This window comes from Mustela erminea, chromosome 12, assembly GCF_009829155.1.
Source record: "Mustela erminea isolate mMusErm1 chromosome 12, mMusErm1.Pri, whole genome shotgun sequence".
Taxonomy (NCBI): domain Eukaryota; kingdom Metazoa; phylum Chordata; class Mammalia; order Carnivora; family Mustelidae; genus Mustela; species Mustela erminea.
In genome coordinates, this window is record NC_045625.1 from 19,894,995 (window position 1) to 19,913,212 (window position 18,218).

An 18,218-nucleotide genomic window follows, 5' to 3' on the forward strand; every position below is an offset into this window, starting at 1 on the left:
AACTAAGCAGATGGCGATGTGACAATAGGGCCTTGGCCCGCAGGTCAGTGTCACCCAAGGAATGCTGTGGTCCCACCCCCAGGACAGGTATCCAGGAGCACCTCTGGGCCTCAAACTGCCAGCTGTCATCCATCTCAGGAGGCCTCCCTCTTTCCATGCTCCCTGTATTAAGGGACCCAGAGGGACACAGATTCAAGATCCCCCTCCAGTCATGGGCCGGATGTCGCCCACAGACGGCTTCCCAGCCCAGGCCCAGCTCCTTGGTGTGTCTTCCTAGAGCCCCGGTCTCGAATCCCAAATTCACCCATTCTTCACCTCCCACCTGGGAGGCCGCTGGGCAGGAGCGTCAGGCTCCCCGCTCCTCCCGCAGAGGAGTGAAGGCGGAAGAGCTACAGAAGCTGTATTTGCTCAGACTGCTTCGGAAACACACAGACCAAGAGATGACCCTGGCTGCCGGAGAAGGCTTCTTGCAGGAGGAGCCTTTTGAACTTGAATGCAGGATGGGAAGAAAGGAGGAGGACATGGGCACAGCATAGGCACAGGCAGCGAGGTACAGAAGCACAAGGTGTGGCTCGACGGCTGGCAAGTGTGCGGAAGAAGCCCTGCGCCTTCTCTGACTACTGCAGGCTGCTCCTCGGAACCTGGCATCGCTCCCCACCGGGCCTCATTCTTCTGTGCACAGACCAGGGACGGTTAGGAACTTCCTGAGTTTCAAGCTGTTGACCTCACTGGGCAGGTAGTCCTTTTCAAGACCATTCCACCTGCAGAAAACCCCACACGCTTACTGTGCCCCGTGCTGTCTGTGTATAAGCCCAGCCCTTGCCACAACCCCTAGGACGCACGGGCTATTATCGTCCATGATTCATGTGAGGAAATGGGCTCAACACACATCGGAATCAAAGAAATGGTCCAATAAACCAAAATGTGTTGCAAAGTAAAGGTGACAAAGTAACAGAGGCAGAGGGTCAAGCCAATTCCTAAGAAAAGTCATGAGTGAGGACCTTCGTGTGGGTGACAGCCAGGCCCCCAACCTGGAGCAAGCACGTGGGCAGTTCCCTGGACAAAACGAGGGCCAGGGGTGCCGGCAAGATCCAGAGAAAAACAGGCCAATAGTAAGTGCAGGGGTGGGGGTACACTCTGGACTTAGAAGAAATCCTTCTACTTTTCCCCACCTACAGGAGGGTCGGGAGGGAGAAGTCCCCACCTATGAAGTCCATCATGTTTGAGAAACTCTCACTTGGAGGCTTCTGCCAACTTCTTGCCTTGCTGAGGGTGGAGACAAGGGGAGGTGGTTTCTTTTGTTTAAGAAAACATACTGGATGTCTCCTTGACTTTCCGGAACCAGATCTTAGTGCCAAGGGAGAAACAAAAAGATCTATGTGAGAAAATAACAGAAATGTGGGTTTTAGAAGCTGGCAGTGAGAGAATAGAAGGCTCTAGAAGGGGCGGGGGGAAGCCAAGGAGAGGGGAGCCTCAGGGAGACAGGAGGCCGAGGTTGGGGGGAAACTCAGACATATTCCCTACAGTGAGGGGTGGTTGACGACTGCTTGACTACTTTCCTGGGCTGTGACACCCCCTGCCCACCACCCTCCCGCATTACCCCGAACCGCCCCTGAAATCTGCTCCGTGTCACAGCCTTGTGCTGGCAACACTTGAGAGAAGGACGGAATGGGGGCAGTGCTCAGCATGGCTCGGAGCCTCACAAAGGGACAGCAAGCCTCGGGAGCCCAGGGTGGCAGGAAGGAGCCACAGCTGCAGAGCAGCAGGCCACGAGGTGGCTGAGCCAGGCAAGCAACCTCACCCTTTTAGGAGCCCTTCTGGGACAAAAGTCTGGGCTCTGGGCTTTCCAGAGTGTGGAAATGTAGGGTGAGTAAAAAGGGATAGAGAGGTAGCCCACAGTTGGGTTTTCCATCCAACAGTCCAACTGCCGTCACCATTTTGAAATTCCACAGAAGTCACCGGCCCCTGGGTGAACCCTGCTTCCTACCAAGGAATGTGGGCTGTGCAGAGAGAGTCCCAGAGGCCCAGAGATGTTTTCCCCACCTAAGTCTGACCCCTCTGTCATGTTCCCAGGGCCCTCTCCAGCCTAATCTGAGGTCCCAAACTCAACCATCGGCCAAGCCTTCCCTATGCTGTGTGACAAGCCAGGAGGCATGTTGTTCCCATTTCCAGTTGCAGAAACTGAGACCCCGGGAGAGAAAACAAGCTGTACAGGCTTGCAGTAAGTGAGGGGCAGAGCTGAGATTTGAACCCAGGACGGCTGCCTCTAAAGCCTGTGTTCCGACCCCTGTGTCCCATTTCTGCTCCCCCTCCCTCACACCGGTTTACACAACTGCACACCCCCAGAGGTGGGACCGTGTCTCTCCCCCTGCTATCACCTGGCAGCCAGCTCTCGGGTGGGCTCTGAGGATACACTCAGCACATGCCAACTGACTAAATTTAACTCCAAGCGTTCCAGCAGCTGGGACCTAAGCCGCTGGGTTTCCAAGCCCCAGGGTGGCTGGAGAGCCCAAGAATCAGCTGGACATCTCCAGGTCATCCTGAGAGACCACAGCAGGCCAGGAAGACACCCTGTGGGCGGGATGCTGGCCACCCAGGGAGGGAGAAACACAAAGACCAGCAAAGCCAGTGGGCGACAGAGACAGGAAGAGGCTACAATGGGCCCCGGACGACCGGAGATGTCCCAATTGTTAGCGCGAGCTCTCCACCCGTTCCCATTACACTGCCGTTCAGACCTGCTGAAGCTGGGGGGAATGCTGGGCAGGAGGAGGGCCGGCTTAAGGTTTAAGTGGCCGCCAGCAGCTGGGAGCCGTGGAGAAGGGTGCTTTCCAGCTCCCACGCTGGACAGCGCTTCTAGTCTCCTAGTCAGTTACACATTCACTCAGTCAAGCAACATTCACTGGGCACCAGCAATGTTCTGAGCCTCGTGCTAGACCCTAGGAGGACGCTTGGCCGGCAGAGCTAAGCTCCATTCAGGCAAGTCACACATGGGAGTCATTGGTCCTTGGGTGGGGTAGATTCTCGCCTTCCGGGGAAAAGCCCTCACCAGCCCTAGCCCACAGGAAAGGCCACGTGTGCTCCTCATTCCCTTCCTCTTTGCCCCAGACTGAACTTTTCCCACATGCTGACTTGAAAGGGACACAGCTGGGAGGCATGAGCCACATTTGTCAGTCACCATTCTGCCACGAGAAGCTCCAGTGGAGGTCCCACGTGGACCTCTTAAAACCCTCACTCAGGCCCTGGCTGCGGCGGCAGGTGTCTGTGGGAGCCAGGGACATGGGCTGGAAGTCGGGCGCCAGGACTCAGGACACTGGGTTCTACCACTCCAACTCTGACTGCAGCAGAGGGGGACACTGGACCCACAAGCCTGTCTCAGGGGAGGAGGCAGGGGTTCCTCCGATGCCTGGAGCAAAATCTCAGGGATGGGACGTGCACCTGACTGCTCAGTGTCACTGAGCCATGTCCCCGAGGAGCCACATTCGCTGTTGGCTGGCTGACACTGACCGGGAAGGGCATGACAATGCATCAGCGCCCAACCATCCCCCACCCGGGACACACGCTTACTCGCACACACGCCCCAACACCCGTGTCAGTCCAGGAGGCTCAGGTTGCCGTGGTTATCCCTCCTGAGGAGAGCGGGCCTCGGCCACCCTCACCCCACCATTGGCCCAGAAAGGATGTGGCCTCCACCTCCAGGAAGCCATGCCTGGAGGCTATTGCTCACATGAGCTGAGCATCTGGAAGGTTTGTCTGCAACACCTCAGGCCCCGCACCACCACTCTGACCAGTCGCCACCCAGTGGAAGTCTGAGCTCATGCTGACTCTAACTTTAAGGCTTGGGTCTGAGGGCTCCAGGAGGGGAAGATCCAGCTAATTCCCAGCCGAGCACCCCCAACCGCACTCTAAGGGGAGGAGGTAGGACATTTGGGCACCATCCAGCATCTCACAGCAACCTCAGGGTCCATGTGGAGGTGTCAGAGCTGGGAAAGAACATCAAGGGCTCGTCCAAACCATCTTCCACGGTCCAAGACACCAGAGCCCAGGAATGGGAGAGAACCAGCTGAAGTCACCCAGCGCGTTAGCTGCAGAGCTGAGCCCAGAGTCCCAGCTACTACCCTCAGCTCTTCCACTGCCCTCTTCCCCCACCCAATACCCACCCCCAACAAAGCATAGCCAGGTGGAGCCCATCTTCTTTCCCCTCGCTCCTTCTAGCAGGAGGCTGAGCAGATGAGGGTCTTGGGCTTGTGGCCCCAGACTGGGCGATGAGCACAACTGGGTAAGGGTTCGGTTCTCATAATCAGTCAGGACTTGTTACCGATCAGCCCCACCCCTGCCTGGGTCCTGACTGTCTGAGCTGGGGCGAGCAGGCCACAGAGGAAGGGGCTACACCGCATGAGTGTGCGTGTGAGGACACGTGCAGGGGTGCAGCAGGGACAGGGGAACGGCAGCTGCAGGGGAAGCTGGGTCTGAGGAAAACCGGGAGGGGCAGCGAAACCCCAGGCAGAGTCACTCTAGCTCTCACCTGCCCCTCCTCGGGTGGGCACCGGGGAGCCAGGGTCAGAGCCGCATCTGCTCAAAGGGCTGCTCCCCGCCGCCCTACAGGAGGGGCCAGCTCCAAGAGAGATGACTGGCTTTTTCCCCTCAGGAGCCGCCCTGGTCAGTGGGCAGGAGAAAGTTTGAGGCAGAGAAGGAGAAGTTATAAGTGGCTTCCTGTGGGGCAGCCAGAGTGGAGGTTCTCACACTCCCTGGGCTTCTGAGGAGGAAGAACAGCGGGGGCGCCCAACACTCAGGAACCCGGGACGGGTCCGCAAACAGGCAGGAAGTTTTCCTGGAGCAAAACCCGTCAAAACAGAATTCTTTCACTGGGTAATATTTTCCTCTCTGCCCCTGTCGCCCATGCTCAAACAGGTCTGTTGTTGTTTTCATAATCTGGGAGAGGAAATCAAGCCCCTTTCGGCAGAGACTTCAGGCGCCAAACCAAACCGCTCAGCAGATATTCCCAGCAGGCTTCCCGGTCCCCGGCGGAGGAGGCACCGTGGAAAGTCTGCAGGGGACATCGGCTTCAGGCTCCCCCTGCCCCTGCTCCCCGGGACTCTGGCCTGGGCGACACAGCTGGGAGGAATACGAGCGGCGCTCTCGGGTCCTGGCTGTGTGCTGTGAGTGGGGTTGGGGACCTGGCGTGGCCCAGGCCCTCTGCACACAACCTTCCCAAATCTGTACAACTGTCTTCCCCACACCGGGAGCCCTGCTTACACGTAAGCAAAGGCAAAGGGTTTAAGTCAGATGTGCCTAAGGTCACAGGTTGGGGGGTGGGCAGGGCCAAGATGGAGACATGGGTCTGTTGGAGGCCCGAGCTCAGCCGGCTCCACCCCACCACCTCCCTGAAACATTGCCTGGACCAGAAGCCTCCAGAGAAGCTCAGATTGCACAGCCTAGCATGGAATGCCGGCCTCCGGGAGCCCTGCAGCCCCGGGGGCCGGACATGACCCCACTGCATATGCTCAGATGCTCCACTGATGGCTGGAAGCCCCGGGGCATCCATGCCACTGGGAGGAGTGGGACTCGGGGCAAGTAGGCAGGCGTCTCTGGGGCACACACTTACCTTCCTGCAGCTTCACGCTCTGGAGGTAGAGGGGGTTCCTCAGGACGTCGCAGCGGCCCGGCTCATCCTCCTTGGTGAAGAGCAGCAGGTCGGAGTAGGCAAAGAGCGTCACCTGCGGAGCGTCACCACGGAGCACACTGAACTGGCCGCTCTGCTGGCCCAGAGCCCAGTGGCCACAACCTCCCCCGGAGGTCCGGGTAAGGGGACCTTGTCATCTTGGGCAGAACGAGGATCAGACTCTTAGTGTGGCCTCCGCCAAGGACAGAGACATGATGTGCAATCAGGACTTCCCTATTGCTCTAGTGTTTTCTACACTTTCACAGTGGGCGGGAGGAGGGGCGGGGAGATGGATAAAATCCGACCCTCACCTCCCATGGCACATGGCCCCTGCAGGCCTCTCCACCGCCCACCTCCTGCCAGGCCATCTTTCTGACTTCCCAGAGCTGCTGGCTGGGCGCCACCCTCGAGCTGCGGGATGTTGGCACATTTGCTTGTATTCTTCTCTACATGTCTTGCTGAAAGAGCACTGCCCTTGGAGTCAGAGGTCCTGAGGCTCCCCACTCGGAGCCGTGAACACTTGGTTAGGGACCCCGAACCCTCAGCTTTGGTTTTCTTGTCTATAGAGATAGGGGAGTGTCGCTGTCCCAGTCCCTCACAGGCTTCTGTCACCAGCCCTGGGCAGACTGAATGGAAGCATTGAGCAGTATAAGGTCTTCTTATCACATTCCTCAAGGATAATTTTAACTGCATTAATGCATGATCAGCCTGAGAAAAAGCCAGTTACTTACACTCCAAAACGGACATGTATGTGACTTTTATCTCTTTTATCCACTAGCTGCTCCAAAAATAAAAGGCGAATGCTATTTTTAGACATTATAGGTAAACCAACAGGCATGCTTAGCATAGTTTCAGGCCAAAAAAAAAAAAAACCTGCTTGATCTTGTAATGCCACTGAAGATCACACTGTTCTTTGTTTTGTAAATCTTGCAGTGGCCTTTAGTTAAAAGCAATAAAATCCAATTTTAGAGTCTCCAAAGAAAACAAAATGTTATTAATTCTGTGGACTTCCCTTTGAGGTGTCAAAACCTGACACTTCATCTCCTCTGAGGTAAGAGTCAGAGCCAGAGGGCTCGGCGTGCACCCCCAAAGGCCACAGGGAGGGTGTGCGGGAGGGTTGCTGCAGTTTCGAAAGTTAACATGGTGACATTTAGCTCTCTGACTGTTCCAGGTGACCTAAGAAACCCACCTCTAATGTTCTACTTACAAGGATATGTAATATGAATTACACATGAAATTAATATGAAACTATAAGGATGTTCTCAACAGCATCTCAACAGCATCTACAGCCAAAGAGCGCAATGTGCCAAAATGCTTACAGCTCAATCCAATTTTGTCTAATAAAACTGTAAATGTATACATTTTTTACATGTCTATGATACCACTCTTCATGAGTAGAATTTCACTTCCTACATTTCTGTTTCATTTGCATCATATGACAAGAGAGTCTATTACTTTTGTGATTTAAAAATGTATAAGTTTTTTTCAAAGAACCCCTTGGCTTCTTGAGCACAGTGCAGAGAGGTTTGAAGGAAGCTGGGCCCCAGAGACAACAGGGGTGTCGTTGAGCAGGAGGCTCTCAGGAACTCTAGCTTTTCCAATGGGGACCAAACACAAGAGCTCCGAAACTGTGGGCTCGGAGGGATCTTGGCAGTGACTCTCTCTGGACCTCTTCTAAACCACAGTCCTGACCCAACACGGATTAAAAGAAGCCCCCATCTGTTAAGTTCTTTCTTTCTGCTCAGTGGGTTCTTACTTATAAACAACATTACTGCCTTCATTTATAGATGCGGGTCCTGCAGCTCAGAGAGGTTAAGTGACCAGTCCAAGGGCACACAGCCAGGGACCATTGCCCAGGTCTGGCTGACCCTAAAGCTCTCCCAATATGAAGGGGTAGCAAGATGCCTACAGCCATCCTGCCCCTGAATGTGAAACAATCCAAGCAGGGACCAAAACAGAAACGCAAAGAAGACCCAAAGTCTTAGCTAAGGGAAGAAGCTAAGGGTAGAAAATGATCTAAGAGCTGAGAAGGATCTCAGGGGTTGATTCTCTACGTAAACCTATAGGCTTTCCCACTCAAAAGAAATCTGGCAGTCACCTCTAGACTCATAGGGAAGCTGGCGGCGGGCAGGGCGGGGTGGGGGGACAGTCTGCCAGGAACCTAAAATGTCAAAAAACGTCCCAGGCTCAAAGAGAGCTAGGTGGACAGCCATTGGGGAAGAGCCATGGGCAAGGTGAGAAAAGCTCCAGGCCACCACTCTGGCCCCAATTCCCAGAGCTGAGAATGTGGTCTAGACAGGAAGTGATTAAGGCCTGAATGGAGAATTTCCCCAAGGGTCGGGTCAGGGAAAGGACAGAGCTGGCACACAGATGGAGGCAGGGCAGAGGGGCAAAGCGTGCCAGGGGGGCCCCTCTCCTGTGTCACCAGCATCCTGCTGGCCTTCCTTCACAAGGAGCTGTAGCAGCCCACAGTGGCGTGGCGCCCTTCTCCACCACCCAGCTATCTGCTGCCTTCCCCAACAGGCCATGGGAGCCACCAGGTGTCTTTCCCACATCTGCTCCTAGGATACATCTGCTTTCGCAGAGGGTCAAAGGTTTTGCTTGGTTAGGAAATCTTTGCAACTTGGAAGTTCACCTCTCCCAAGTAGCCCTAACCAAGCTTCCTCGGGAGATCTTGCCTAAAGGCAGAGTTTGCAGAAAAGACCTTGGTGCCTTAGTTAATGGTAAACTCAGTGAGTCAGTGCATAAAGTAAGGGTGTGTCCATCTTATGCCCCATAATTCCCCTGTGACCTTGAGTTCAGGGCCTGGCTACCCTGTGGATACTCAACAGCTATTGTTTGAACGTGTAAGCGAGGCTAGGCCATAATCCTGTGATCTTAGGGCACGTTACTCAAGTGTGGGACTTCTGGGAGGGGGTGACGTGGGGCAGCCCAGTGTGAAACCGCATCTGCTCGCAGACATGAGCCAGCTGGAGCACGCTCGGAGGAGAGAGGGGAAGAACAAGGGGGGAACATTCCAGGAATAAAGTTTTCTGTTACAGGTAAGGGAAAATTGACAATTTAGCACTCTCTAGTAACAAAACCTGTGCCTGGAGGGGCTGCCTCTTCCAGATCAAAACCTGGATGGAACCATCATCTGGAAAGTTACAGGAACACAGGACTTCAGAGGTCCCAACTAATGCTGTGGTTCTACAAACTTCTCCAAGCCCCTCCTGAACTGGTTCATGTATTTGACCTGAAGGCCCCAAGATCCATGCCTTGGCTTCCTAGCGTATCTCATGAAAAAGAAATATATTTACTTGGTTTTTCAAATCACTTCTTTCAGTCCTCAAAAAGGATATCTTAGTTCTAAGACTCTGAAGAGCCCCTAAACAAAGATTTTGGGGATGGATTGTAAATATAATCAGGCTATGGCCCCAGTCTGGGCTTACCAGGCCGTTTTTCAACAAACACGCCGGAGGCAGCATGGAGAGCAACTCCAAGTTAAAGAGCCAACTGCTAAGGCTGGCCCTGCCCCTAATGAGCCGGGAGGCCCTGGGGTTCCAGCTAATCTCATCAGAGCCTCAGCTTCCTCATCTGTAGAATGGGGACAACTGGGCCTCTCGTGAAGATGCCGTGGGAGCGAAGTGAAGACCTGCTATGTAAAGTGCCCACACCGAGAGAATACACACTGTGTGCGGAGTGTCTGAGCACCTAATGACGAGAGGACAAACGAAGGAGCAAACTTAGACAGATGTGTGTATTTCGGAGAGCTGCCATTTCTGCCTTCCTCTTGGTCTTGGGAATTTGCAGCCACACCTCACTCCCTGACCCTTGGCCACCTGACTTAGCTCCATCACACACTTACTCATCAAGCACCGCTCCAAGAAACTTTTTGTTCCTAAAACTCAAATGCCCCTCACCAAGATGAAGTCTTTCTCTCTCAGTAACATATGCCAAGGTTCCTAAGAAAGCTCCTCAAGAGGAAGTCCAGAAAGGTAGTGAGCAATGCCAGCGTGGTGGGAATAAGCATGTGGTCTCCCCAGGGAGAAAGAGAGATTTCTGGTCCGCTTTTTGAGAAAAAACACAAGCAGCCTCGCGCTTAGCCACTGCTACACATAAGGCCCCAGAAGACTGAAGCTGAACAGGCCCTTAGTGAGACACACACACACACACACACACACACACACACACACACCCCGCACTGGCTCAGATAAAATCACTAAGGACAGGGATGTCACAGTGAGCCAGCAGCAGAGCAGAAACTGGATGTATGCTTCCTGCCTTGGGTTTCCCGATCATTCCTCTACCCCCAAGCTGCCACTTAGCTCTGCCAAGCCCCACAGCTGACCTGATCAGCAGCAAGCCCCCAGATCCCCAGGCTCCAGCCACTCCAGGCCACTCAGATCCCCAGGCTCCAGCTTCTGCTCCAAGAAGATTTCACAGGCCAGAGCCGGCTCTGGGGCTTGTGTGGGTGAGGGAAATTCCCCTAGTTAGAGATAAGCAGAGGCCAGCTCCCAGGCCGAACGGCGTGATCTCCACGCCCAGGCCTCTGCTGGCAGAGTGAGAGCCCAGAAGAAATCACAGGCTTATTCCTCAGAAAAGGATTTGGGATTTGGGTTAATACAGACCTGGAAAAACCTGAGTAACTGATGCTCCTTCAGAAAATTCTCTTTGGCTAACAGCTCCAATCTTCTTACCTACAAAGTCATTCCTCACAGCTGGGGTAAACTACTACCTCTCCTGCTCCTTAGGGGAAGTTGGGACAATGGGATGTCTTGCAGGGCTGGGCAAATGTCCTAACCATCAGAGGTGGACTAAACAGCTTTGATAGGTGGTGAGTTCCCCATCACTGGAAATGTACAAGAATAAGCTGGATAGCCAATCGGTAAAGAGGGGGATGGCAGGGGAGGGAGGGGGAAGACTTCAGGATTTTTCTACCCTGAGACTGTACAATTCTAAGACCACAAGGAAGAGAGAAGGCAGGGGCCTGGCGGATGCTGGTGAAACCACATGTGTAAGTAAGCCTTACCTCGATGGCCTTGTTCCTCCCCTCGTACAGCAGCAGCTCCTCGGACAACAGGAGAGTCCGGGCAGGGTTACAGAGATCTAAAGGCTGAAAACAGTGCAGGCAGTTCAGAGAGGCCAGGGGGAGATGAAGTGTGGGGCAGAGGCAAGCTTGCCAGAGCCAGCCACAGAGAACCTTCTCGACCGACTGAGAGAAGCCTCCAGCCTCCCCCCAGCCCGAGAGCCCACACGCCCCCTCACACACAGGTGGAAACAGAAAGACATGCTCTTGTGCTGGGTGGAACTGTGGCTGCCACCTTCCCCACCAAGCCCCTCCGTGAGAGCCATGTTCTGGCAGGAAGTCCAGCCACACGTTTAGGTGCTTACAGTCCGACTCCACTGGGCCCTGGGGCCCTCCAGCCCCCACTCTCCTCCATCTGTCCCATTCTGGCCTCACGGGGAAAGTCCCTACTGCCAGGGATCCTGAGAGCCTCGTGACAGATTTGGTCTCTCCCGTCCCTTCAGAGTCAGGCTGGTCCCTGCTGTCCACGCAGAACACGTTTACATTAAGGGACTCCTTCCTGGCAAGCAGTCCCCAGGGACCGATTTTCACCCCAGCTTCTCACCCACCCCATCACCCTACCCTGTGTCTGCTCTGGAGCCCCCACCCCCTGCCCAGCCCAGAGAAAGCTCCCTAGGATCTGGATGACCCAGCAGGGCTTATCCTGGGGGCATTCGTATTTATAATATGACTTCTAGGTACCCAACACCAAGCAGGTTCTGGAAGAAAGATAATATCCACTACGCACAAACCCCTGGGTGGATATCACCAAGGATGTGAGGTTAAAGCAGCAAGCCCCAGAAGAGGCCAAGCAAAATACGTTCCCCAGGAAAGCACACAGAGGTGGTCAAAGTAAAGGGAAGCAAGGAGAGGACCATCCAGGAGTCGGGCTCATGGGCAGGCCCAGAGGGGAGGAGGGCACTGGGATCTGGAGGAAACATGGCCTCTGGAGGGGCAGCACGGCCTATGGCTTTATCTCAGCAGATACAATGACTGGTTCACCTTTACAATGATTGGTTCACCTGTACATGCATTAGGCCATTTCGGGTTTATGTACGTTGCAATTTAAACATTGTTATAACTTTCTGAAAACAAATTTTCATTTTGTGTAAAGATTTTAAAAGGAAAATGAAAAATTGCCTGCGTGAATGCCAAGAGTTTCGCAGTCCTGTCCTGAGAAAGAGAAGAGACAAAAAGAAAGGCAGGAGCCGTCCTGGGCGAAGGGTGTCACCCACCAGAGTTTCATGAGAAGGAAGGCGTGGTCAGAAATGAAGCCCCTGGGACCATGTCTCCTCTATGTAGCTGATGAGAGGACCAACCAACATGGTCTTTCTGGAAAGCCATTTGTCAATATATATAAAGAGCCTTTGACATGTTTATGACCCATGACCCTGTCATGTCAGTTCCAGGGCTCTCTTCCAAGGAAAATAATCAAAGGGGCAATTCATGCACAAGGATTTTCATCACAGAGCTGTTTGCAGTAGCAAAGGAAGGAGCCAGAAGTCTATCTGAACAGAGAGCTAGTTAAATAAATACATGTCCGTGAGCTAGAGCAGTGTGTGGCCGCTACAGATCAAAGGCTGGAAGAGTATTTAGTGACGCAGGGAACGTTCCTGTTGCAACTCCCATTTGAAAAAGGAAAAAGGATAGAAAATGTACAACAGGGGCTGTTCGGTTTTCCTTCTGAAGTGTGTGCACGCACACAGACAAGACACCTGTATGTTCACACCGATGGCATCTGGGGGTGGAAGACACAGAGGTTTGGAAACGGGGAGGAAGGGAGGAGCAGAGGGAGGCGTAGGAGAGGGGCATCGAAATGAATCTCAGGCACCAGCTCATACTGGCCAGACTTGTTGGCTAAGACCAAGAAGAACACACAAGATGCCAGACTTCAAGGCTCTCCCTCGGTCATTTACAAACAGCAAACCACTGGATGAGCCACGAAGCAGGAGCCTCAGCAAGCAGGCCCCGTGGCAGTGCCAACAAGTAGCTGTATTGTGCCTGCCCTGTCCCCAGAGAAAGGGAAAATTGAGAAAGACATCGGGGAAAAGAGACCCTCGTTGCTCGGCTTCCCTGCCCTCATTCTCCTGATCTACACCCTGGGAACCTCTGCTCCCTCAGGATAACCCCCAGAAGCCTGTGCACCCAAAGTTATTTCTTTCCTCAAAGGGAAATCTTCTGGAATGATCCTGGGGCAAAGGACTTTCCTCTGTCTCATCTCCCAAGGGAGCCCTTGGGACCAGCCACTAGCTCACCTGAACAAAGACTGGGAACACCAGGACCTTGGGGGCCAGAGTGACATAGGTCCCATAGCTTGAATGTGGGGTGTGCGGCCTCATGACCGGGCAGTTCTGGTAGTTGGCGTGGCCCTTGACGGTCTGCACTGTCTTCATCAGCCGGGACTTCTTCCCCAGGCCTGTGTAGGACTTCCCTTTACTGGGACTGCCAGATTCTGCGGAACAGAAATGGGGGACCATGATGCATTTCCATGCAAAGGCAGCCCCCCTGCAGAAACAGAACACAGACGCGGCCGGTCTCTCACCATTTACTGAGCGTGTGCCACATGCCGGGCCCTGCGAGAGGTGCTGAACAGGGAAGGGGGACTCAGGAGGGTCTCAGGCTGCAGGGAAATCCCTCACACTCTTGTTGGAGGTACTGACCCATAGAGAAGCAACTCTGGGACTCAGAAGGAGCCGGGAACCACCAGTTGGTGGAGGCAGCAGTCCCTGCCTCCTGTCCAGAGCCCAAGTCAGACCTATCAGTTTGGCCTCATGCTTTTCAAAATCAGGAAATCTCTCATGTTTGAAAAATCAGAGGATCTGACCTCACCGGACCCACAATCCCACATAGAACATCAGTCAGCTGGGCGGCTCTGGGTGTCAGGCACACCACCACCAGCCCCATGGCTCCCTCTGCGTGCCCAGCACAGCTCACTGGTTCCCTCGCCTTCGGGGTCCCACAAACAGAGGGACTGGAGGTCCGGCGGTAGCGGAGACAGGGGCCTTTCCTAGGCTGTTTTGGAGACTGCCCTCTATTAGCGGTGGGAGGTGGGGCAGCCTGGCTCACCCATGTTGGTCTAAAATAAGGAGCGGCGCCTACTGGGCCAGTTCCCAGGAAAGAACCCCAGCTCTGAGGCCATGTGGCTGTGCCCAGATTCCACTCCTCTGCTTACTAGCTTGGTGACCTTCAGCTACTCCCTTCGCCCTCTTAGAGTCTTGGTTTCCTCAATTGCAGTAACAGAACCGAGTTCAGTGGGTTGCCATGAGAATTCAGTGAGACGCTCCAAGCAAAGCCCTAGAACAATTCCTTGGGACCTGCTATGAGCACAACAAAGGTTAGCTGCTAACTTATTGTGGCACTTGTTGTGGTGGCTCCTCTACTCAGAAAAGCAAGTGAATCGGGCACCCCGCACAGTCTGAAAATCCCAGGCTTCACTGCCAGCCAGAAGGCACTCTGGTCAACCACCAACTCACACATTATTCTAATCAGAAAAAGGAGAGAGAGAGAGAGATATGCTTCAGGGAAGAGAGCAGAAGGCTGCACAGCAGGGGCTCCTCTTTCAGGGGACACTGCTGGACACCCGCCCCACGCTGAACAAGAGATAGCATGCAGGTCTTCATCAGGTCCTGTCTACTGGGCAGAGGAGCAAAACACAGAATAGCTAAAAATCAGGGATTCTTGGGTGCAAGCAGGTAGGAGGCCAAGTGCATCGCATTCAGGCTCGGCAAATACCTGGATGGCCTTAGTGGGGGGGGGGGTGCTGCTGCCAGGTGGGCAATTGGCCTAGGCCTCCTTCCACCACCACCCCCACCCCGGCAGCCAGGGGTGAACAGGTGGTCCAAGCCCAGCAACATCTCTGGGAAGCTCCCCACCAACGCGAGGTCCTGGCCTCAGAGGAAAAACTCAGCTCAAAAGATCTCACACTTACTTCCTCTGCCACGCCCACCGCCCACCGCATGCCCCTTCTCACCAAGTTGGGTGAGAAAAACAAGTCAGATCCCCATCACAAGTGACCACTGATCACAGCCATATCTTGGGGCAAGACTCAAACCACTTCCTGCCTCTTCAAGGAGTGGCTTAGAGTAGAAAGAATGTGAGCCCTGGGTCTTGGGGGAGGGAGCAGGGACAGAGGGACAGATGGATGGAAGCAGTTCCACAGCCCCTCCTCTGATCTGGCCCCTGACCCCAGTCCCAGAGAGGGGTGTTTGCTGCCAGGCCCTCTCCCCTTTGCTGAAAGAACCCATCCTGGGTCTCCAGACCTGCCTTGGATTTCAGCTGGACAAGACACATGAACATGAGCACTGGTTCCCCCAGACTCTGGCTATGTAACCTGAACAGGTGCCTTCCCACTATGAGCCAGAGTTTTCCCCACTGCTAAGTGGAGACAACACACAGTGCCACCTTGTCTGCCCTGGGGCTGGTGGGGGGGGCTCTCACCACAGGCCTGAAGGGAAGGGACTTATAAGAGTGGAGTGAATAAGGGATTATCACAAACCCAAGCTAACAGACCATCCACCCAGCAGGGCCGGTGTGAGGACAGGGCTGCTGGGGCTCAAACCATACCGTGAGTGAGGTCACACGGTCCAGCTGAAACTAAATAGTCTAACTGAACATGACCAAGCCTAGACCAGAGAAGGCAAAACCACACAGGACTGACAAGTAGGGGACTGAGACAGATCAAAATTAAAGGGCACCATTTGCCGAGGCCAAAATCTGGGGCCTGTGCGTTCAGTCTCTGACTTGGAAAAGAATCCCCATCTTCCCTTCCCCTAGCCCAGCGGCATGGGGCTGTCACAGCATCTACGCCTTGGGCCTACAGAGCCATAAAAAGCTGTATGACATACCTGTGCCTTCAGGTGGGAAAAGTGTGCTTAACCCCATTTTATAGACCAGACAACTGAGGCCTAGCCTGGCTGGGTGACCTGCCCAAGGACACTCAACCAATGTCGGGTATAAAGCAAAATCAATCCAACCCATGCAGTGGTCACACCTGAGAGCCCCATCTCCACACAGCCCTGGATAACTTGCGGCAAGTGGGCGTGGCTCTCCAAAACGGATTTTCTGCGAGTATCTTATTTTAAAACCAGCCCAGGTTGCAACCCGGCTACTGAGCCCTGGGAAGTCAAGCTCCTTGGCTTCCCACCTGCTACCTCGTAACATCCTCCGGTCCAAACCCCCACATCAACCCTTTTGCTACAACACCTGCTCCACTGACCAAACACAGTAATTGCTCGGCTTTGCTCTGGCTCCCAAGGTGAGCCCTGGCAGCCATCCCAGTCTGGCCCTGGAAAATCTGAGGCTGGGCTCCTTTGCAGGGCCGGGGACAATGCTGAGGGTACCAGCAGCCCCAGGGAACATGCCAACTATAAGCAGCAAATGCCCGAGGCCTCAGAAGGGCACCAGACCCCAGTCAACTCTGGATGGCTCAACTCACCCCTCCCTGCCAGAAGCCAGGCGGCCCAGCCAGAGGAGGAGGCAGAAGTCGGCACTACGGTCACGGCCCCAGACTCTGGAACCCCAAGTGTGTTTAAGGGAAGGTTCAGTTCCACCCCTTCCTCTGAACTCCAGGACTGGGAGCTGTGAAGACTTGATTGCTGATAAAGAGCCAAGCTACACTTGCATACTGAAAAAAGCCATTACCAATGAAGAATAAACGAAGGAAGGTCAAGTTCTTTGTACAATGCCTTCAAAAAGCTACCACTGTTATTAACCCAGTCACATCTCCTTACTTGTCCCTCTCTCCACAGCTTAGATGACTGTGTCCTTGGTCCACTTAATACTATATTCTCAGGGTGCCTAGGTGGCTCCGTGGGTTAAAGCCTCTGCCTTCAGCTCAGGTCATGATCCCAGGGTCCGGGGATCAAGTCCTGCATCAGGCTCTCTGCTCAGCAGGGAGCCTCCCTCCTCTCTCTCTGCCTGCCTCTCTGCTTACTTGTGATCTCTGTCAAATAAATCAATTAAATTAAATTTAAAAAAATACTGTATTCTCAGAGGTGAATCAAAACGTGGATCCAGGATGGGCGGACTTCTGGAGGCATCTGTCAGGCCAAGAAGGGCTCAATCCCACTCCACTAGCCCACCAAAAATGGTGCCCTCTCCAGCTCTGGGGCTCTGCTACAGGCCTGCAAACCCCAGCAGCAACCAGCCAGGGTTATTTTCCTTCACTCGGTCACTCGGCTGAAGTTCTGAGTACCTGCTGCCTGCCACACCCCAGGCCCAGCACCAGATCTGCAGAGAGGAGCCAGCATAGGCCCTGCCTTAATGAAGTCACCATTTAGCAGAGACACCCGGCTCTACCCTAATGCGCTGACTAAAAGCTTTTTAAGAACTCGGTGTTGAATAACTATCAGACTCCTCTCCAGAAGGAGCACAGACGCATTGCCAAAAGACCAGGCTCATCCATCCAAATGGCCTACCCTGGAGAGAATGAAGATGACTTCCATCAGCAGCTCTGAGCCTGATGGGAGCCCTATTCCCCCCCAAAGGCATAGGCGCTCTTCCAAGTATCCGTTCGAAGCCAGCATCGACTTCACACTACGGATGGGGAGGATGGCAAGGAAGCGAGTCTGCCAGTGGCTGGGAAAAGGCCCCTCTCAAGGAAAGAAGTCACCAGGTGTTCTGTAGGCATTGGAGAAAGGGCTTGAGCATGGGACCACCAGGCAAGGCTGGTGGCCGCCTTCCAGATACCAGCTGGACTTGAGTCGGCTGGACCCCGCCAGGCACGTGGAGGGCCTTCTGGAATGCCCCACCAGCTCCAGCAACCAAGACTGGGATCTCGGGCATCCTGGGAGGAGGCCCTGGTTTCAAGCTCAGCTTTTCTCCCTGGCTTTTAATACATAGGGCTAGGATTCAAAAGCCAAAGGAGAAGAACCAGTCCAGAGACACCCTTGCAGGTCGAAAATAACTATCTTTTGCGTAGCTTCCCTCAGTAGACACGCTCTTGCTCACAGCCTGTCTCTCCTTTACCCCTCCAGACAACCTCTGAGGTGGGAACAGTCAGCCCCATTTTATAGATGAACTGAGGTTCAGTGAGAGGACAAGGATAGTTCACCATCACGCAGCTCCGATTTGAGCCCTCCATGCCCCTCTTCTGGGCAGGCCTGAGCGGGTGGCCTATGACACTTAACACATTTTGGTTTCTCAGTAAAACAGAATGAGTCCCAATCAAATGCCAGAATCCTGAACACCATGTCCTAGACTTCTGTAGGAAGGTTCCTTTTTCCTTCTCAGTTCAGGCTCCAAGGAGGAGAGACACTGGTTCAGGGAGGGAGAGCAGACATGGAGGGGAAAGAGAGTCTGTGTCAATGCGCTGGGGATCCTGACAGCTGAGCTCACATCTCTCTGGGGCTTGGTGGGGACGGCAGCAGAGGACAGACCCACCTTCAGGGATGGCGTCCTCCTGGTACACAGGCCGCAGCAACTGCAAAAGAAGACAAGAATCACCTCAGCTCCAGGAATGGGGAGGGACAACCAGGCAGGAAGGGAGCACCTCAGGGCACAAAACCCAGCCAC

The 18,218-nt window shown here is 54.1% G+C and overlaps 1 protein-coding gene across 1 annotated transcript in view; it reads right to left on the reverse strand.

Annotated features, from left to right (window-relative positions):
* The window catches only part of RGS3 (regulator of G protein signaling 3), a 120,457-nt gene that overhangs the window by 61,125 nt on the left and 41,114 nt on the right, over nt 1-18,218 (reverse strand). Inside the window, 4 exon segments of the mRNA XM_032307723.1 lie at nt 5,603-5,714; nt 10,671-10,754; nt 12,962-13,158; nt 18,087-18,126. Coding sequence (XP_032163614.1) covers nt 5,603-5,714; nt 10,671-10,754; nt 12,962-13,158; nt 18,087-18,126 — 433 coding nt within the window.